The sequence below is a fragment of the Cebidichthys violaceus genome, unplaced genomic scaffold (assembly GCF_023349555.1).
Source record: "Cebidichthys violaceus isolate CVI_PGR_0920_01 unplaced genomic scaffold, fCebVio1.0.p SCAF_3, whole genome shotgun sequence".
In the NCBI taxonomy this organism is placed as follows: Eukaryota; Metazoa; Chordata; class Actinopteri; order Perciformes; family Stichaeidae; genus Cebidichthys; species Cebidichthys violaceus.
The window spans coordinates 19423801-19446884 of NW_027176483.1; the positions used below are offsets into that span (position 1 = coordinate 19423801).

At 43.5% G+C, this 23084-nt stretch overlaps 1 protein-coding gene across 3 annotated transcripts in view; it reads right to left on the minus strand.

Annotated features, from left to right (window-relative positions):
- Positions 1-674: 674 nt before the first annotated feature.
- kiaa0513 (KIAA0513 ortholog) overlaps positions 675-23084 on the minus strand; it is a 30757-nt gene continuing 8347 nt past the window's right edge. For 2 of the 3 annotated variants that reach the window (XM_068722540.1, XM_068722541.1), the window contains exons 2-13: positions 18958-19574; positions 16820-16919; positions 16454-16527; positions 15708-15778; positions 14562-14769; positions 14428-14468; positions 14252-14324; positions 13206-13283; positions 9127-9156; positions 5434-5514; positions 4323-4417; positions 675-3577 (exon numbers count right to left, since the gene is read on the minus strand). In XM_068722540.1, the coding sequence (XP_068578641.1) occupies positions 3528-3577; positions 4323-4417; positions 5434-5514; positions 9127-9156; positions 13206-13283; positions 14252-14324; positions 14428-14468; positions 14562-14769; positions 15708-15778; positions 16454-16527; positions 16820-16919; positions 18958-19367 (1311 nt within the window). In that variant the 5' untranslated portion in view covers positions 19368-19574 and the 3' untranslated portion in view covers positions 675-3527. The remainder of the gene's footprint in view (positions 3578-4322; positions 4418-5433; positions 5515-9126; positions 9157-13205; positions 13284-14251; positions 14325-14427; positions 14469-14561; positions 14770-15707; positions 15779-16453; positions 16528-16819; positions 16920-18957; positions 19575-23084) is intronic. The other variant, XM_068722542.1, reaches the window with a different exon arrangement.

Here is a 23084-nt window from a genome sequence, read left to right on the forward strand (position 1 = left end):
GGCCATGTGGTCAGAGTTTTTGTGTTGGATTACAAAAAGCGTAGCAGACAATAACAAACCAATCTCAGAACCCATCGGCTATCGGTCTGACGACGGGGTTAAGGGGCAAGATTTCTGGGGCTCCAGTGTAGCCAGCGAATACACTGCACAGTACCTACAGTGAGCTGCTCATTGTTTACGGTCCGATTAGCAGCTTGAGGTGCGAGGCTGGGGGGTTTGGAGTGGAGAGACGACGTGTAATGTTTCACAAGTAGCCAGTTTGCTAATTTTAAAACGATACAAAGCTAAATCGTTCTCAGATCACAGCAGATGGGTTCCCACATTGCATTTTGGTTCCGTTCCTTTTGCTCTCCACCTGTTCGAACGTGGTTGTAGTCCGTGTAGTATTGACCAAACGGAAACCACAACACCAGACACAGACAATGTTTGCCCCACAGATTCCAGCTATGAATACAGAATCGGTTTATAGAGATTGCTAACAAACCGGATTAAGCGAAAGGTAAAGGTTGTATCTCTCTGTAGGGTTCTTCCCCTAATGTTTGGAGGAGTTGCTACATTGTTGCCTGGCTTCCATCTGCAGTGTGTTCTGGACCCCATTGGTCAAATTGAAAAATACCAAAGTTCCCCTTTAAGGAAAAGAACGTTACACAGATCCAAGAAGAGTTCACAAAAAGTGACATCCAAAAAATACATTTATTACAGTATCAGCAAGTTGAATCAACATTATGACAACATGCCCAGGCAAATGTAAGCATAGCACAATCAAATGGCTAACATCTTGATTCGACACGTTCACAGGTACAGCAGATAAGACCAGACTTCATCAGTCAGCTTTGCAGTAATGACAATGTGCACATTGATATTAACCATGTGTTTGTTCCCAGTCGATCAGGGTCTCCATGCCAGCTAACATTATAGTATACAGGGTTAATTACACCCTGAGCAGGTCCTACATGAAACCGCTCACGACAGGGTCTGAGGATTATGTTGAGGAACCGGCTCATGATCTCTGGGTGCCATAAAGTCCCATTATATCGGAGAGAAGGCAGACGTCTCTAAAGGCCGACACGTCCAACACTAGACAACTCACAGTGTGCCACTCCTTTAGACACGCCCCCTGGAGCTAAACCATAGTTAGCTCATCTCAGTTAATTTTCAGTCAATGGCAGCTCTACTTGTATCTCCTCTTCTGGTTTTCCACAGAAAGTGAGACTCATGAGAGTCAGCAGTAATGTAACGAAGAATAAAAAAAAAAAACCTCCAGAAGTGCCGAAATGTTAGCATGGAACCCCCGAAACTAACCAGCAACTGGGGACACACACACACACACACACACACACACACACACACACACACACACACACACACACACACGGATTTGGAGACCACATTGTCATCATCACATGAATCATCAAAAGGGCGAGAGAACATTTACCGACGGATGTGCCGGAGACAGAGAGCGTGCAGAACAAAGATAACGGGCATCACTGTAACATTATCAAGAGTAGAGAGCACAGATGCTCAGACTAAATGTAGTGCAAATGGCTCATACTGAGCTAACAGGTACAATATACAGGTCGATACTTCAACCAAGCCAGAAGGGTCCACAACAAGGTGAAAGGTCACATCAGGTAAAACACACTGGAAGGGATGAAGGGTGTTTGGGTTCACAGGCTTACAGCAAAGGGACACCTGAGAGAACGAAAAGTCACTTGGGGTACTTCAGGGTTAATAGGGACAGTCAGACATTTATGTTCCGCATAATTACATCTATTGTTTGTACATTTACAGACATATAATTCACAAGCACGCGATCAGTTCTTACAATATACGGAGGAATATGTACAGTATTTACAGAACGACTTCATCAGCACAGGAGATTAAAGTAGATTATCGATCGAAACGTGGATTCGGAAAGTGCATCATCCCAGCGTTCAGATGTAGAAGTCATCGTTTAAAAACACACATTGATCTATTCTCCAGAATAAAGCTGAGCGGGAATGTCTCTCATCGAGAAGCTCTGGATGAAGACGCGATGCTACCCCGCAGTGGTAGGAGGAAGTAATACAATGAGCACAACGTCACTTCACAGTTCAGTCACTCATTTTACATTAGCTCGATGCAGTTTGCACATGCTAGATAGATATACAGACACAAATGCGGAGGATGGGAACTCACGCGTACGCCGGGCCAGTCGTCCAGGCAACGCGCTTAGCTAAGCATCATTACGAGCTCAACCAAAAGGAACATAAACTACCACTACTTAGGTCACTGAAAACACAGATAGCAGTACAATGAAGTGAATTTGCATGCCGAAGTTAGTATTATTCCTATCTAGCAGGGCATGAGTAAGAGAGTGATCATTGCAGGCTCTATTAGAGTTTGGTTGGCCGAGCTACAGCATCAGAGGATCAACACATTAACTTTCATGGAAGGCACTTTGGATAGATAAGTGGTCTCTAATGTTCCCCAGGGTCTTATTAAGTGTCCGATTAAAAAAAACAGAAAATGAATACCGCTAGATTGTAAATGTGGGCCAGAGTAAACGTGAAATCAGAAGGAAGACGTTGCTGCTTTTTGTTCTTGTTGAGAAGGATGATACCAGCGTGTTAGCTTAGCATTAAAGACTGGAACCAGTTAGCCTGTCCAGAGACACAATGTCCACCACCATTATGAGGCAATGGGCCCCTGGACAGGGACACGCAAAAGGCCCCAGCACTACATAGGAGCAACACACACACACAGACTTTAGTTGTTTAGCCTCTTTTCATAGCTGTTGTTTTGGATCTCTTTGTAGTCGTTTTAATGTTTGTGGTCTTTTTGAGTCTCTACCTGGTCTTTGATTGACATTTTGTAGATGAGGGGCTTGTGTGCGGTAGGCCCGTCCACTCGTCCATCCATGCCTCCCAGCACCTCTAAAGCTCACTAATTCATTTTTTCTTTGTATCGCCAAATAGGATACTACAGTGTTACAGAAAGCACAGGCGAGGATTCAGTAAGTGGCTTTGTGATTGAATACGATCGGCACATTAAACCCCGTGAGATATCACGTCCTATTATATCCAAGACCGGTTTGAACTGTACGCAGACATTTATGTTAAATGTATGATACGTAGAACAGGGTTTCACTAACGTGTAGTAAACGTGGTAGCCAAGGGAACACCGAACAAAACAGCACGGAGGATATATAATGCACACATCTTGTGACGCAGTACTGAGGCTGTTTGACACCGGACGGTCTTTGTCACACAGCTCACAGACAGAGTCACAGACACTAAAGTGTGCACCACTCGATGATGTTGTATTATTGCTGATACAGGACAGGGTGCGGAGGAGCACCACCACGTCAGATAAACAGGGTTTGCTACAACTATGGCACAGTTCAGCACAGTAGGTTGGTTATGTTGCTTTTCTCAGCAGCGCACCACACAAAGGAACAACAGTCAGACGGAGAGTCGGTCACGGTGGCATTGAGTTACGAGGGAGTAGCTGATGTGTGCCGAAATGCAGCCCGTCGTCGACAAACCTCACTCCGCCGCCATTTTCTCTATGTGGTCACTCAGCAGCTTGTACTGTTCTGAAAGGGGTAACACACACACACACACACACACACACACACACACCATTTAATTTTTTCTCAGACCCGTAACAAACATATTTGTCAAGGATGCAATGTGGGAGACTCTAATGTGCGAGACATGGGTCACATGACAGACGGAGACAGTTGAATGGGATGCTGATCACATCAGCGTTACTAAGCAGCGTTGCTAACCTCAAAACGCTGCACAACAGGTTGTAACACTGACATGCGGCAAGTTGCCGCAAACGTTTTTTTGCTTCGTTTTTTTCACACTGGGTCTGAATCTCAAGCAGACTAATGATAGTCTCTAGAAACCAGCCAGGATGGGTAACGGGAGCGTTCTGAAGGACCTTTAGGATTTCTGGGTGTTGTAGTTTAATATTTAAGTTATCGATAAAGGCCTTTGGGAGGTGAAAGAAATGAGGTTTAACTTGTAAATGGAGAAATGAACTGCCAATCCTTAAAATTCTTCTTGTGCTGTTGCTGCTCATTGACTGCAGGTGGCAACGGTCCTCACATTGCAGCAGTTTATACCTTCGTCACATTGACGTGTCTATATATCTAGACTGGCATGTATTGGACAGGGATTGAACAGCGGTCCCTAGTGGAGAACTTTCAGCTTGCACAAAGAGTTAGTGAGTTCGCTTGTGAATTATAGCCAAATTCCATGAGGTGCTTTGGATCTAAAAATACCAAATGAATGAATGGGCTGAGAGCAGAGAGTGTTTCTTTAATGCTTTACCTTCATGCAGGTTCCCAATGACTGCCTGCTTCTTCAGGAAGTCATTGCAGAGCTTCTTACTGAGCCCAAACGCCAGCATGTTATGAGTGAATGTCCTGAAAATAAAAAAAAAACTCATCTCAGTACAAATGTTCTGTATTTACCATTTAAAACAAAAACACTGCATGTCATCATTCACCCGTTCATACACTGATGGAGGGGCTATCATGCAAGTTACCACTTGTAATCATTCATACACCGCTCACACAGGAACAGCAAAAAGTGTCTTGCCCAAGGACGCATCAACATTGACTAGTGGAGCCGAGGATCGAACCGCCGATCCTCTGATTGAAGGACGACCCGCTCCACCTCTGAGCCACAGTCGCCCCAAATTCAATAACTCAATACGTAACAAAAGAAACAGTCCAATAATAAATGGATCTCTAAGGTTAGTGCTACAGTTCTTGTAGCACTAACCTTCTTCACAAAATTAATTTAAATTCAATGAAACAAAAGTATATGTCATATATATATTATTGCTATGATTGGGACCATGAGCTTGTTTAACCACTAGGAGGCCTCCCTAAGTAACCTGATGAAACTCCTCTCAGCCTCATGTCTGGGCTGATCTCACTATGACCCACTGTCCTGCACCAATAACAACAAAAACTACAATATGGCTTGAGCATATTCATAATAAATTGCAGTGTTTAACCACTATAATACCTTTTGTAAAATTATTTCTGTCTAAACCTCGAGGCACAAACACTATTTTACCATTTCTGCCGGTTCTGTTTGTTACATCTAAATATTAGACTTATAGATTTACATTTACATCATCATTTTTTAAGTGAACCCTTAAGCCAAGAACAGAAACCAATATCGCTATTTGTCAACATCTGCCTGTTGAAACTTTACGTATTTTCAGATTTACACTTAACATCATAATATTGTATGTGTGCATATAGTGCACACATACAATATTATATGTGGGCCCACCAGTCAACGACTGTAATGTCAAACCATAACGTAGTGCTCCGCTCCAGAAATGTGTATCCGGTTGAAAACTACACATTCCTGTGGTTTGCCGGTGACTCCTGGTTCACAGACAGCACTGTGGCAGCTTCCTCACCCCAGCTGGCCGAAGGCGATGTTCTCATCGATTTTGGAGCTGTCGTCCCTCTCCTCCTGGGTCATGTGGCACCACTTCTCCCTGCAGCAAACGCACAGTCGAGAGTCAGCCTCCGTTTCACCTTGAGCTCCTCCACAGGAACAGGCCAGGGGTGGGTGTCCACATAAATATCATGCTGACGTTTAGCAGCGACACCACACACGGCAGTGCTTTCGCATAAATCTACAAACTGTTGGACAACTGTTCGCTAGTCTTAAAAGCTTTTGAGTTTTATTATCCACCTAAAGAAATCCATGACATCCACCCCTGGAACTGCTCGTGATGCAAAAACAGAGATTCCATTACACATGAAACACACAAAAGAATAAATAAAAACATTAATCAGCCAACAGCAAAAGAATAAAACCACAAATGATTAATTCACAAAGAATCATCAATATTAACAAATGGATGAAAAGCATTGATTTGCTCTGTGAATTCACCACTAACTACTAAAATCAACTGGGTTTAGGGAGGATGTGGTCGTGTTGTATTTATGCCACAAATACAACACATATTCAGAGGAATAACCAGCATCACTTTCTTAGTGAATCTACTTTCAAACTAACTCTCCCAATCAACAGATCATTCTGTGATGAAATCTTGAGGAACTTTTGTGTTGATCACATCTGCATCCTCTGCTTTCATCTCTTATTTAGAATGCTCTTTGAAAGGCCCCCCTATAGAGGGGTTCTAAATGTGAAACATGGCCTTAAAGAGTTGAGGCCTTGAAGCTGCACTAATCAATATTTCACGTTGGGTAAATGACTATGTGGGTTCATTTCCACATTACACAGAGAGTTACCACATGACTCCGGTAGATCTACGGAGCGTTTAAATATTCTTTTTCAGCTTGTGGTTCCTCTCTCATCAACCTCATCTCCAGTAGCGGCGGGCAACTCTTTTCAGCACAAACATCTGTAATAAACCAACTGTGCGGTAACTTCCCCGAATCAAGCAGCAGACAGACACAGTCCGAGACCAGCTGGTAAAAGCAGTGAAGGCTTTAACAGCTAAAGAGCAAGATATTTCCCTCAGGAAGTGAAGACCAAAGCTAAAAACTCGGCGAATACGGACTTAACATCATTCGGTGGACACAAACGTGATTCTTAAATGAATGCTCGCGGTGCACCGTGTCTACTGGTTGCGGAAATGTCGGCTAACCCGTTCACATTAGAAAGGCCCAGTCAGGCCCTCCCGGTGTCCGCCATGGGAGCTTATGTCAGAAAGAAATATATACAGCAGTCAACGGGAAAAGACTTTTTTTTTTTAATCCATGCCTTTTTGAATTATACCATGAATTACACATGTGATGTTTGTCAGGAAAGTCGCAGCTCGTCGTAGATTTGTCGTCATTTAGTTTTGTGTGAAACTGATCAGTGAACAACATCTCTCGTCACGCACAATGTCACCAACACAGACGTTAGCTTGGCTTGCCGACATGTTAGCTAGCTAACTTAGTTATCTCAGCTGATGTGTGGAATCAAGTGACTCTTTTTATCAGAGCCAGACCCGTTGTAGGTGTGAGTACATCCTGGTACTAAACACATCGTAGCTTCACAAGTCACTTACGCCACTTTTGGGTAGGAAGTCTTTCTATTAGCGTATTTTCACTTATACCTCATTTCTTTCAACCGTTTTACACCAAAATACTTTTCTTGACGTGCAAAATTCTCATCAAAATTGACAAACGTGTGTAATTCATGGCACAATTCAAACAGGATCAAAAAGATATTTGTTTCTCGTCCTTGACTAGAATACATATTTTTTTTTACAAAAATAAGGTCCCATGCTGGTCCATCGGAAGGCTGGGACTCAATTTATAAGGTAATAATATGTCAATGTTTCAGTTTGTTCAGCGCTGCCCCCCGGTGGCCCTAAAAAATAAATAATGAACGCAGCTGTAAAATACATAAAAGAATAGATTTGGCTCTACAATACAAGCACTAACTTTTCTATGAATAATATCTTAACATAACATCACATTACTTACAGTTTATTTGGCAAGGTATTGGCAGGAATGAATAAGCTGTTTTAAGGTGGATATTATGGCATGTTCAGAATATCCCTGCAATCAATCTGCAGTGGAAACATAGAAGCGTGCAAAGACGGTAAAAAAAAGAGACAGCAAAGGGAACATGCAGATGGAGGGAGAGAGAAAAGATATCACATGCAAGATGATTAATGGTGTGGACATGCAGTGAGCTGTGAAGAGGCAGAGAACACCTTCACACTGCCTCCGTCTCCTGCTCCAGATATGATGAATACATACCATCCCAGACATTATACAAGGTCAAGATATTAAACTGTGGGTGGGACGCTTTCACTCACACCAACATCATTTCAACAGCAGCATGATAGAATATCTGCGTTAATCAACGGCATGCCAACTGAAGCCAAGCGAAGAAAGTATATCGTCAGAGAAACCAGTGAGGAACTCATAAATCTAATCAACATGAATCTAAAAAACAACTATTAATCAAACACATTCATCACACACACACAGTAGTCCAAAAATAATTACAAGCAAACCATTTCCTATCTATAATTCTGATGAGGAAATGACTGCCCCGCTGTGATTAAGCCGCTTTTATCTTTTTATTTATACAAAACACAGTGTTGCACTAGACTCCTGTCATCCAGACGGGGGGGGGGTTACCATTCGAGACTCTCCTATCACTGTTCACTAGAGCGCATCTGACAAACTGTAAATGAGAGGCAGGGCGACTCAGCCCTCACCACAAGGCCGAACACCGAGCTGCTCTCTAGTCCAGCCCCTCGTAATCACTGTGTGTCCGTCATCCATCACATCTCTCAATATCTCCCTCAGCTTTGAATGCTGGTCACATTCTAGAAGCTCCTTCTGGTTTACATCATATGCACAGTTTCTGAACTTAACACATAATGTGCATCCTTGATGGCCAATAAGAGTTTAAATTGTATCTCCCTCCACAGATTTTTAGATTGAGTCTCCGTCACTGCCTTTTGTTGTCCCATTGTTACATTTCTTGGCACCACCAACCCTCTGCAGGAATGTGAATACTTATCCTATGGTCAGACTATGTTTTTGAATGTATTCATTGATTATGGTTAAACAAATATTAAAACCTGTAATTATTCTGGTGGCACGCTTCAGGCTAACAGTGCTACAAACTATTTTATATTTGTCTTATGATTTTCAGAGTAAAAGCATTGCTGTGTCTCCTCTTCCTCCTACGTATGCTGAGGAGATAGCGGTTAACTGTTTTGTCGGTGATACTCATTTTAATAATGTAAATGAAAAAAATTCCTCCTCCCTTTATACACACGACACAAACCATCACTGTCTTGTCTGCTGGCTAGTTAGCCCTGAAAGTCAAAGAGCTACTTGTTTTGGCTAGATGTGTAAATTCTTAATAAAGGTTGTTATGTTCAGACTCTGACCATAAAGAGAAGCATTAAATACACATAATATTCCAATGCATCACATAACCAAATTTCTTAGGTGTCAGAAAATGCTGCTCTTTCTATCACCAGACAGAAACAGACAATAACTCTCTTTTAACCCTCCAGATACAATCTCAAAGCATCTGCCCCTCTTTTCCTCTCCACCTGGATTCATCTTAGTTTGACTAGTTCATTTTTTTAGGGCAGTGGACACATAGAAGGACAGACCTCTCGTCTTTCTCTTCATCCTGCGTTCCTCTGCCCGGCAGCAAGGCACAAGGAGACAAAGGGTTAAAGTCAACATGCAGAAAGAGGGAGAACAACAACAGCTAGAAGAGAAGTGAAGTGAAGAGAAGTGAAAAAGAGAAGAGAGGTTTTTAAAGTCCCTTTATTGATCCATTGCAAGGAGACACCAGATCACTGTCACATCATTAGTTCAGCCTAGAAATAATAAATAAATAACACAACTCATCCAAGCACAGAAAAATATCAACTCATCATACATGAACGATAGGCTCTCCCTCCTCCCCACGGAGCATAAAACCCGCCCAACAGCCCAAATGCGGCTGAAAGTCGTCACATTATCCATCATTTGGTACTAAGTGTATTCCACCCTCAGTCTGGCCTTTAGCAATCCCTCCAGAACCGGTACCAGCTCCACACTGCCGGAACTCTGAGCCCGGTTCCTGCGTGTCAGCCAAATGGCAAACTTAGCAGTACCAGACAAAAAGTTCACCAGAGTGTGTACAGTTTTCCAGAGTATTTCGGACCTAAGATGAATAAACCAAAAGAAAAAACATCCCCAAGACCCTGGAACCACCTTTTTAAAAGTTCAAACAGTGCTGACAGGCGAGGACACTGAACAAACAGATGTATAAGACTTTCACTCTGAGAACAGAATAAACACCCCTCCCCGGATCAAGGTGCGCTCTGTATCTGTTTGTAGCTATTGCCCTGTGTACAACCCTCCACTGGAGGTCTGCTGTCTCCTTTTCAACGGGTAGCTTGTACAGAGACCTTTAGGGGAAAACTCTGGACCAAAGAACTCAGTCCACCTCGACTCCTTTATCCCTGTCAAAGAGCACAAGTTCACAACTTTGACGCAGGTGTGGTAGACGGCTTTTTTTACCTGCATCCTAAAACTCCAGAGCCATCATACCACTGGTCACACAGAGTTCGGTTTACGGCAAACACTCTCTGTGATATCGACAGGGCGGCACAGACTTTCTTCCCCACTATGTTGATCAGCTGGACTGAGGTGACGTTGCTGTTCTCTCTCAGGGCATCCATTGATGTCGCCGCCATCTTTATCAGATGGCTTAGTTTGGTGCAGCCAGCCTCTCTAAGACTCGCTCACAGGCTGGCAGATTGCAGAGTTTGAGCCCGTAAAAAGTTGTTAAAAAACAAAGGTTCCTCAAACGACCACATTCCAGGAACCTCAATTGTGCCGCATGTAGTCTTGAAGAACTTCCACGCCTGCAGCACAGAGCTGTAGAAAGGTGTTTGTCCAGTAAGGTCCAAAGTCTCTGGTTGCAGAAGGAACAGCTGTTTGTCGTAGCCCAACCGCCCAGCTCTCCTCAGCAGCAGTCGAGCTGTGCCAAGTCAGCTTGGGCAACAGTCGTAAAGCAGTCTTTGAGCTGTCCGGAGTCTAAAGGAGGCAATTCTGGACTGGATGTCAATCAGTCCGTGACCCCCTTCATCAACAGGCAGGTAGAGAGCTGCTGCTCGGACCCTGTGCTTGCCAGACCAGTCTACGATGGATCTCTGGATGTCCTCAATCAGGTCTCTCGGTGGCGTAAGAGCAATGAGTTTGTGCCAAAGAGTTCAGGCGACTACGTTTTTGGCAACCAGAACTCTTCCCCTATACGACAACTGGGGTGGCAACCATTTCCATTTAGACAACTGAGCGCACACCTTCTCCTTCACTCCCTCCCAGTTCTTTGCTTGAGAGCCATCTGTACCCAAAAAAACTCCCAGGACTTTCAGTCCCTCTTTCCCCCACTCAAGTCCAGCAGGCAGACTGGGCACTGCCTGATCCCTCAACTGTCCGACCAACAAGGCTTGACTCTTGGCCCAGTTCACCCGTGCAGATGATGCCTTTTCATACAATGACAAGGTATCCTGCAAACAATGAAAGTCCTTCTGACTGGAGACAAAGACATATACATCATCTGCATAAGCAGATACAATAGGAGGACGATCAAGACTGGAGAATTCAAGCAATGAGAGACCGCTGAGTCGACCTCTCAACCTGCACAGCAAGGGCTCAATAGCTAAGCTATATAGTTGACCTGAAATAGGACAACCCTGTCTTACCCCTCGCTGTACAGGGATTGGCCGACTCAGTCCTGCCCCCGTCTTCACCAAACATTGAGCACCACTGTACAATAAACCAATCCAGGCCAGAAAACCATCACCAAAACCAAAAGTCCCAAGTGCAGAAAACCAGTAAGAGTGATCCACCCTGTCAAAGGCTTTCTCCTGATCCAATGACACAAGACCAAAGTTTACATTATGATTTCTGCACAAATCCAAAATGTCTCTCATGAGGAAAATGTTGTTCATAATTGTCCTGTCAGGTACACAATAGGTCTGATCTGAATGTACAACTAAGTCCAGGATGTCCTTAAGTCCATTTGATAAGGCTCTGGAAAGAACCTTATAGTCAGTACAGAGGAGGGCCACCGGCCTCCAGTTCCTGAGTAACGCCAGGTCTCCTTTCTTTGGCAGCAGGGAAAGCACCGCTCACTGACAGGAGACAGGAAGAGATCCTGTTCCGAAACACCCCAACAGAACACTATGCAAGTCAGTGCCCTTCCCCATGTCATCTGATTGAGAGCAAATGACAAATCCTCCATAGTCAGCCCACAGTCCAGAGCCGCTTTGTCCTCCGGGCTGAGCTGAGGAAGCCACTCCAAGAGCTCCTGCCGACACTCCATGCTGCACTGCTCTGCCCCAAAGAGGTCACGTAGAAATCCATGGTATGGTTCCTCATCTCTCCCGGTCTGGTGGTCACTATGCCTCCTGGAAGCCTAAGGCAGGTCATCTGCTTTCTCTGTGCCACTGATCTCTCCAGGTGGAAGAAAGAGCTGAGGGCATGCGTATCCTTCAGCTGGAGGAAGCGAGACCTGACAAGAGCTCCCTTCACCCTCTCCTTCAGGAAGGAGCTCAACTCCAACCCTGCTTCAGCAGAGCTGGCCTGCTTTTTATGCGGATACGCAAAACGTTTCTGTCCCACATCTCCACACTGAAGACATTTAAGCTGTCCTGAGCTGGTGTACACCATGTAGGAGCCCGTCACCGTGCTTCACTCTGAAGGAGCGTCTTCCGCCTCAGAGACTGAACATGCTTCAGTTTGGGATCTTTACATCCCAAACTCAGTGTTTTTAATCCACTGGCAAATTTACCAAACCTCCGGAGCTCGTTCTCTAACAACTCGATAGGGATGAACGGCGGAACACCGGTCACGGTGATCTGCATGGAGGGAGCTGACAGCGGGGAGACCTGCACAAATGTGTCCCTGATGAACAGGCCGCTCTCGATCAGCTGAGAAGGCTCTTCCTCAAGAACACAACCTCTGCTTTATTCATTCTTGATCCAAAGGAGAGTTTATCGTGTCCTACCTGCTCACCGACAGCCAACAACATCTCCTCCACGGTGACGCTATTATCCAGCGGAACTATCCTCACTCCCTGCCAGATAGACGGAGGTGGCGTCTCAGAGGAAGCCATTCCTCCAGAAAGCAACTCGACAAAAGCACCGATCGACACACAACTCAGTAAAACAGTTAAAGAGACTTATCTGATCATGCACATAAGACAGATGATGGAAAAACAGTAGAAAATGAAGAACAGCGACACTCACCGGAAAGGGAAAGAGGAGAGGAGAGGGGAGGGGAGAAGAGAGGAGGAGAGGAGAAGAGAGAAGGGAGGAGAGAGGAGAGAGAGGAGGAGGAGAGAGGAGAGAGGAATGTGTGGGGCATCAGGAGCTTATCAGGCTGAAGCATACTGTGACATTAGTCTTTAGATACAGCTCTTTGAGCCAACAGTACATCACTACAGGATCTCCAACCTTTATTTAAATGTCATCTGACAGATACAGTGACACTGGAACACACACAGAATGCATATATGTTTTAAAAGATGGAACATTTTGTCCCACAATCCACCACTGTAACATATTGATTTAATATATATATATATATATATATATATATATATACACACACACACACACACACACACACACACACACACACACACACACACACTATTCATTTATCTGTTAAGATTCCCTTCCACTCTCACCTTGTGGTTGGTGATCTCTTCTTCCTCTCACAATGGACAGCATCAAAGAATGCAGCGTTCCAAAACCTCAGTGTGTGCCTGGCAGAGGGAACGGATGACATGTTACAGGTTTCCTGCCTGACCTACTTCACTAAGCCACCTGAGATGACACTGCACATGACGGCCAGTGGTTGCAAAGAATGAAATCATATAATGATTATTCTGGTTTACACCTGCCACATCTCATTTCTCCTTGGCAAAGCCCGAAGGCAGATGGTCACTAAACTGTGGTATGATTCAAACTACAATCCGTGCATTGTAGTTTGACATGAGGATCAGGAACCCACCTGATGGCCTAAGATAAATCTGAGGGGCCACAACATAATTTAGGGAGCCAAGGAAACACTGATTTTGCTTAAATTCTTGCATTTTTTATTTTTACCCCATAAACCCCCTAAATTAGATGGCCATAACCTGTGATGAAGGATTGAGTAAGTAAGTACTAATTCCTTTTTAAGCGTCACAAGCCAGAAAGGTTTGCAACCACTGCTATAGCTAAACAAGTACATTGAAATTAAATAGATTTTTAGTTTTTCCAAAAGAATTATAATATTTATTCAGGGAGAGTAGTTAGTGACAGTGTGGGCTCCATGGTAAAGAAGCTCTGACAGCTTGACGGAGTAGCAGTAAGGGGCGGGACTTAGCGAAGGGTCTCTTTAGCTCAGAAACTATGTGGAGGTGGTAACAGATACAACAGTATAGGAGCTATAATCCACATTTCGTGTAAAAGGGGTCACATGTAAGCCAACAGATCATTTTCAACCGACTCTGCAGCTCTCCTCACTTCTACAGAGCGTTTTAGTGCCTTTTTTTTGGCTCATTGTTTTGGTTTCTTGGCTGCCAACTTTCACTGCTCTCGTTCACTGAGCAAATAAATAAAGTTGTAAAACCCCACTGTGTGCTGCCCGTCCAGCACCAAACAGCAGGCAACGTTACAGTAGCAACTCGCTGCATATAGCTTCTCTCATTCAGAGCTCTTGTATCTGTTTGATGTTTCCCCAATTTACCAGATGGGTTGCTGCTTCAGGTGGGTGTACAGGTACACCTTCTCTTCTTTCTTTTCCTCTGGAGCTTCAGACACTGGGATTGAGGAGTACACAGGTTAATAAATCACATTTTATAAAACCTTAGTTGTGCAAGTCAAAGTGCACTTCAATAACTGCAGATTTTTGGTGCATCATACCTGGTGACTTGGGCTTTGTTTCAACTGGGCCTTCCTCATCCCTAGACATGAGAATGCGGTAAAGAAGAAGAGAAAGGGATGAAAACAATAAATGGCAGTGTCAATGAAAAGAACTCAGAGATGCATTCGCTCACTCAGTCTTGGGAGCAGTCGAGCCCCTCAGCTTGTTCTCTAGGCCTCCAAAGAAGCCTTTGACGTCAGTCTTGGATGTGGTTTTCAGGAGGCGCTCAGCGGCATCCTTCTTCACGGACAGCCAGGAGTTGGCCTTGTTGATGTACGAGTCCAAACCAGCTGGAGGACCACCGCGGTCCAGTAGCTCGGAGGGAGACGGCTGGGACTTCCCTGAAGAAGAAGAGAGCAGAGAGGTCGGAATAATGACAGCTATCTGGGTACGGCATCACCGAAACGTTGTTTTAGACATTTAAAAGCTCCACGAGGCAAATGTGTGTCTGTTGGACTCGATGTCCCCGTGGTGTTCTTGGTGTCCGGCATCACAGATTGGTCTGGCTGATATAAACAGAGAACAGACATCACCTTCCAACATGTTGTTTAGTCACAGTCGGACATTTGATTAGCTTCATCTTAGCCAGCTGCAACTCAGTGAGCATATATTTCTAAATTAAATAAAATCAAATACAAAAAATAAACATATACAGTAGATAAGAACTGTTGAACCTGCATTTACAATCTGTTGGTCATGTGTGACCTTTACTGAATCAGGGTGTGGGGTTTTTGAGCCTCCCCTGACCTTGATTCACAAATTCAACAGGGAATTATCTGTAGCCAATCAGATGTCTCCTTCATTCATCCCGTGAGAGTGCCAAGACGAGGGTACACTCTTGCGTCAAGCTCAGGTAGGAAATGCGGCGGAAGCATGGATGTATAAAGAGAGCTGACACAGCGTCGGATTTGCAAGGAGACCTTTAGTAGTTTGAGTTGCGGTGAGTGCAGGTCTGCTCTATGTGTAAGAAATACTGACTGCAGACGGATGTTGGAGCAATGATCTGTGCACTAGTACGCTGATCGCTCAAAGCTACCTGCTTGCACAAACACAATCACTACCGTCATGCAACCTCGCAAACTCATTGCATCAGTGTTTGTGGTGCTGCTGCAAGAGAAGCCACAGGGCCAACCTGTGGTGGTAACACTCGCTGAGTCAGCACTGGGGAGTGATTTTATAAATGTTTTCTTTTGCAATCAAGAGCTCTGGTTTCCTTTTAAATTTGTGCAACGAAAGGCTCAACTAATACATTCCAGATACAGTTTGAGTTAGACCTTACCACTGTAGTAGTACGTGAAGCACATCGTCATGAGGTTCTTGGCCGGGCTGTAGTCATCCATCTGGTAACATCTGTGAACACAGTATATCTTCAGAGAGGATCACCCTATCATGACCTTACTGCTAGACTTGATGTAATTTACCGGAGAAGCTGATATGTTGTTCTTATTATCAACCAATCCCATGAAAAGACACAAGCCACAATGAGTTGATCCTACTAATAGGTGTTCTTCTTCCTCTGTGTCATAGAGCGCAGTTGTTGTCCAAAAAAATGCTAAAAATACATCAATAATCCACCTCGTTGCACTGGGTGACATTTCCCTTAATTCCCATGAACATGCGCACACACACGCACACACACACACACACACACACACACACACACACACACACACACACACACACACACACACACACACACACACACACACACACACACACACAGTGAATTTTGACGCAATCCCACATACACCGTGCTGCAGCCAGAAATACTCAGTAGAGCATCAAATGTGGATTCATCCGCCGCTAAAAAAAATGTTTTTTTAACATAACATGCGCTATTTTTTAAGTTATGTTCTTTCTCCCGTTTAAGTTACAGTATGTTCTCTATTGAGAGATTTTTGTCTTTTCATGGGGAAAGTTGACAAGAAAAACATTCTTCATGATCATCTGCCTTATCCTTTACAGTCACGTAGGATCACACGATCGAAGCATTCTCGTCTCAACCACAAACATCATTAGACTCACTCGAACAGAACCACTGCAAAAGACTGCACCAGTCTGTAGAAGGTGGCTTCACTCACACATTTAGAGTGGCAGCGCTGTGAACACAGTAGGACAGAGAGTTAAAGACAAGACCTCAACAACCATCAGCTAAATTACACACACATAAAACCTCATACTGCAGATATGAAAACAATATTGAGGACTCCACTACAGCTTATTCTACAAGATATTTGATTTCCTGCTGTCATGTTTGCATTTTTTCTTTTGAATATGTGAGTTTATGAGTGACAAGAACCTGTGATTCTTTGTATTTAGGAATATTTGCAATTAGTTTTCCTTAAAGGTCAAGTATGACGTCTCACTAGTTCATCACTTCCCCATATTTACCTGTGCGCTGACGTATTTGGCAAACCACTCCCTGCCTTTGCCGTTCTCTCCGCTGCACAGCTCTCCAAAACGGGCCTTCTCTTCCTGGTCAAAGTCCTCCCTGTCAAAACATGGTCCAAAAACTCATTACAGCACTGATCTACAGACCCTGGGAAAAGACGCTCGCTTCACAGCTGGTCCTACTAACTTAGTGATTTATCAGGTTGATTTTACTATTCAGAAAATGGTATGGGTATTAAAAATCATTATTAAATCAAGTTTGAATTGATGGAAAATTATCAAAGTGTGAAAATAAATAAGAAAAAGCATGCACAATTTGAAATGCCAAATCAATTCTGTATTGTTGAGTTACAACTCAGCAGTGGCACACCTTGTTTTTATAGCACCAAGCTAAGCTCCAAGCACCAAACTGGTATTCCAGAGAATTTTTAAAAGGAAGAGTCCAATTATTTTTCCACTTCCTTGTGTCGCATTCATTGTCTGTGTAAACAGACTCATTTGCATAATATTAGTAGGTTACTATATGGAAATCAGTGGTGCCTTTTAAAAATTTTCAAATTTGTTCCTCAAATGTTTTCAAGAACACATTTCAGTAAACCTCTTTTGCAACATAAGAGACAGTTTCCACAACATTTACTGTGTATAAGAAGTGGATGAAGCCATGGTGACATCACCCATTGGTTTGTGGACTAGAGTCGCCATCTTGTTTTTTTTGCAACCAGAAGTGACACGATAGAAAACTGATAAAGTGTTTAAAGTTCTAGACGAAAACACAGACAACTCCCAGATCAACAACAATCACAGTAGCCCCGCCCTAAAGCATACCCTGCTTTGTGGTCTATGTGACTCTAAATGGACCATCATTTACTAAATTAACATCATGCTGTATTGTTAGAAGACAAGAAACTAGAGATTGAGAGGTTTTCTTTGTTGGTCAGTAGTCATTATTTTATACAACATCCTTCCAATGCTTGAAATAAAGCTGGGAAAATGTTCCATTGTGTACACAATACACTGTTTTCATGGAAGGAGAACACCTGTCAATCATATATCACGACATCACCTGGCGGCACGCCCATCAAGCGTCCAATGCTGGGAAGCAGTGCAACCCCTCGCGTCCAAAAAACGCCTCCACAGAGCAATGAACTAGAACCTGGCTGATAAGCTAGACGTCGGTGTCATGGCACTTTGTAAAAAATGGTAAAGGATGGATGTCACCCCATCCTTCCCCTAACATTTATTGCTGGAATAGCAAAGGTGCAAAGGTTGGGAAGGTAAACGTGTTTTTTTTTCAGCCCCACTTGTACAAGACCCCGGAGAGATGAAAAGACTACAAAGAGGTGGAATACAACAAAGAACATCATGTTGCTACTGGCCGTCTCACACAATGAAGACCATTACTAATCTACTACAGGACTTGAGTCATAACTGATGACTGGACTGTCTTACAGAAGGTAAAGAGGACAAAGGAAAAGCATCATTCTTTCTTTTAGACAAGATGGATTATGACATTACAGAAGTGGGTTTACCATCTGTAGGCCACTGACCAAAGAGGTCAAAGGCCAACAGATGGCATACTACCAGACAGAGAACCAGAACTCAGCACGGTCAGAAATGATTAGGCCTGCAGCAAAAAAAATAATCTATAAATGTCTGTGAAATGAAAAACAAAAAGGTACCCTGATATTTAGAAGTGCCCGTTTAACATTTCACCCTGCTCATATTTGATTTCTTATCAAATATTCATGCGTCCGTTTGACTGCGGTTCCCCTGGGCCTCTGCTGGCGAATCATGGGAATCTCTGACCGGATGAATGCTTCAAGTCATTCCGGGCGACAAAAACGTTGCGTCTAAAAGTAAATACACAGCCTAAAGCAGAACAAATGATCCGTGGCTCTGCAGACTAATTTGAGAAAACGTTGCGTTCCTTCCAGGACTCTGATGACATAAGCTTAAGTTTGTAGAAAAATAATAAAATGATGGTGAATATTGGGCTCAGTCTATTTTCTAGGAGTTGCCAAAGTGGAATTGTTTCTAAATTGTCACATAGGGGCTTTCGATGAGTCAATCATGTTGCTTTTGACTGATGTAATGATTCTTTTTAGTACACATACATATGAAGAAGAGTTCTTCCTTACTTTCCATGAAACACCTTCTCCACATAAGCCTTCATGAACTGCCTCCTCTCCACCATCTCACTGTCGGCATCCCCTCGACTGTGAGTGGACGAAGATGACGACCTCCTCAGCTCCCACATGTGAGAGGGCGGGTCCATGTCGTTCTCGCTGTCTGCCGACTCTGTAGCATCGCTGTCGTTGTCTCCTTCCTCTTGGTGGTGGTGGTGATGGTGGTGGTGGTGGTGAGTGCTGGGCTTGGTTGGCGCCATGGGCTCTGGCAGTAAAGGCTGCTGGTGGACTCCCATGGAGGGGGCCTGGTCTGGGGAGAAAATGTCAGTATGGCTGCGGTGTTGGCCTCCATCTATGCTGAGAGCTGTGGCCTCGGAGGGCAGATCAAAGTCTATTAGGTTGTCCACTGCTACGCCCTCCATGTTGGACACAGGTCCCTTTCTCTTCGCTCGGCAACAGTGTTTTCAGAATGAGCTAGTCTGTGCTCAGCAGGAACATGGGGGGAGGGGGGGGGCAGAGATGTGGTGGGTGCTAGTTGGAAGTCTCGACTGTTGTTATTGGGTTTGGATTGTGCAGACCCCCCATCCCTGAGGGTGCTGACATCAAGTGAACTCACAAGCCCAATTAATCTGTGAACAAAGAAAGGAGAACGTTAGCTTTGTGATCACCTTTTACATTACATACATGTAATAGACCCAAAGGCAGTGAGAGGTAAGACTCAAGAGTCTACAGCCATGCTAACAAGCTGAGTGCTAACATCAGCATGCTAGCAAGCTGAGTGCTAACATCAGCATGCTAGCAAGCTCAGTGCTAACATCAGCATGCTAGCAAGCTGAGTGCTAACACCAGCATGCTAGCAAGCTGAGTGCTAACACCAGCATGCTAGCAAGTTGAGTGCTAATATTAGCATGCCAGCAAGCTGAGTGCTAACATCAGCATGCCAGCAAGCTGAGTGCTAACATCAGCATGCCAACAAGCTGAGTGCTAACATCAGCATGCTAACAAGCTGAGTGCTAACATCAGCATGCTAGCAAGCTGAGTGCTAACATCAGCATGCCAGCAAGCTGAGTGCTAACATCAGCATGCCAACAAGCTGAGTGCTAACTTCAGCATGCTAGCAAGCTGAGTGCTAACATCTGCATGCTAACATGCAGACGTGCTGCTGTTGAACATGCTGGCTCCCTGGGCTACTTCATACTGGAACAGAGCCATCATTGATGTTATTGGTGCTTTCCCCACAGCCTGATAATCACACTGAATAGACGGTGGGCCTTTTTGTCATGCCACAGTAGAAAAAGCACAGGTGTTACATTGATGTTGGCCACATTCCATTTAGCTAATCCAGTTCTAGGGTCCTGGTATTGTGCATACTTGGACACCTAATGGAACTGAACAATCAATAATGTAATTAGGGATATTGAGCCAATAGTGACTCAAACAGCTGGATCAGGTATCGGTGACAATGGGGCCGATCTATTCAATTAAATGACGTGATCATATACTATATACATTATGATTGGAATTTTAATTTCTGTTTAAATATTGTGAATGTGAATTAGAATTATTCATGACAGCCAGGTGGCACATTGCATATTACTGCAATATTAAATCAAAATATCTGCTGTGAGTTCTACGGCCATTTTGTTTCACTAAATAGTTTCTGACATTGTGTTTGTGTTGGAGTGTTTGATATTTTGTCTTGTTTCGCTTTAACTCAGCAGTGACAAACGTGTCTGTCCTTTCCATTAGAAGCATCAAAGAGCTGTTATTTCAGTACGTTGACTTCAAACCTGTCCAGCTGCTGTTATCTCATCAACTCTTGTCACCATTTGCAGGCTTTTGCACAGGAAAAAGGACTCTTAATCCCACAAAGCTCCGACTGGTTGGAAACATCCGTCAATAAGCTCAAAGCAGACTAGAGCTGCAAAAATGAGTCGGTCAATTGATTTGTCAAATGGCAGAATTTTACTTTCAATTAACCGACAACAATTTCGATAATCAATTTTATTGTTTGAGCTCATTTTCAAGCCACATTGTTAAATACTTGACGGTTCCACCTTTTCAAATTTTACAATGTATGACTTTTCCTCGGCTTACATTGTGGTGAACGGAATATATTCAGACTTTGGTTTGTTTGGAGAACAAAACCGGACATTTGGTGACATCACCATGGGCTCTAGGAAACAATGATGCTCATATTTCACTAAACTTGATCAATCATTTAATTGAAAACAATAATATGAATGAAAAAAATTATAATAATTGCAATATGCAGATTGATGGACGATTAAAACAATTGTTAGTTGCAGTTGAAATAATGTGGGCAGTGACTTAAAGATCTCTGGTTCTTCTTTACTTGCGACGAAGAAATGAAAATGTCTGCTGTGTAAAAGTGGTATAACAGATGATGTCGCTGTACAACAACCCTCAACCCAACAGACAATAACAAAAGTCGAAGCAGGAAAACATAGACGGATTTTATATTCTCTCAGATTCGCTACTTGTATCTGAACTTGAAAAGCATAAAACAGCAAATAAGCAACAAGTGTGTAAAACCAAAAGACAAGAGGAACATGGGCACATAAAAGAAATACACAACATTCTTCTGGCACGCACACAAATGAACGCTTCATTTAAATGAGTTAGGTGTGAAATCCCATGTTTTGTTTGACTTTTTTTTTTTCTTTTTTTTTTTAAACTTCTCCATACTTTTGTTTCTTTGATCAGAGGTTTCTAGAAGGAAACATTAAGCAGCATTCTTTTGTCACAACAAGTAAGAGGACTACTGCACATCAGTTTCTATTCCACAGAGAGAAATAAAGGAGGGAGCATTTTTGAAGTGAACACAACCCATCCCAGAATTTCCTTTGATCAAATAAGGAGACTGAACCCCTAACCGCTCCCCGGGGCGCTTCTCAGGATATTATATACACACACACACACACACACACACACACACACACACACACACACACACACACACACACACACACACACACACACACACACACACACACACACACACCATCCCAGGACAGCCTGTACATTGTGTGCTAGCGGTTATGAAATCTCAAGTGACGATTTAAGCAAACTAGTTCCTTTTTATTCAGAAGTCAGCATTGATATGCAGATAACAGATTGAAAACCATAAAGACAGGAAGCTCAAATCTTAAACTTCATATCTGATCAAACAAGTTCCCTCAATCAGAAACGGTCTGCTGCACCTCTGTCCACCTACTGTGTCAGTCAACACTGGTCTGATCTTAAACCCATGAGCCAGTCACAGCACGGCCTCATACTGCCAGCTCCCACACAAGGCTTCCCAGGCCTCTTTAGCCCCGCCCCCCGGCCCTCATAAAACACATCCTGCTCCGTCTTTGAGCTAATCTGCTGCAGCAGCCCCTCTATTGGCGTTTGCTCATCTGAGCCCACACACAGTATTGTGCCGTCAGCCTTAAACAGCCTGGCACACCATGAAAGCATACCTTGTATAGAGGTCAATAAAGAATTCATTGAAATGTGTCTTTTCCAGCTGATCATTGAAATGTTCACTTTTTGCTCATTATACCATCTCGTACTTCAGTGGCTGGCTCTACTGCAAACCAGGCCTTCTCTGCTCTGCTTGTTCTGTTTTTGATGACCTCACAGGTCTAGTTATGAAACATGAGAGATTTCTGTATTTCGGTTTTCTTCTTCTTCTGTGCTCCCCTCACTGGTTTCAGTTGAAAGAGAATCTGAAGAAAGTTGGTGGGTTGTTTGGTCACCGTCAAAACAAATGTGTCAAACCACACCCACACATTCCTGACCAAGCAGATTAGCGGAGTTAAAGGGGTTTTTAATATTCATTTTGATGTGTTGCTTATATATATAGTTTATAGAGCGTCTTTAGCTTGTTCCCCAGTGAAAGGGAATATTTAAATGGTGTACAGTTACAAGAGGGATTCCAATCGAATCCTTTGTACTCGATTGGACGGCCATTCGATTGGTTCCCTCGACAAAAAGCCAAAGGGATTTTTTCCAGTTGTCATTCTGGATTATTGCAAAGAATAATAATCTCTGTTATTAAAAATTAAAATGCTGATTGATTGATGTCATGATATTATTGCTTGAAATTTATCATATTTTGTTTTACTGGAAGA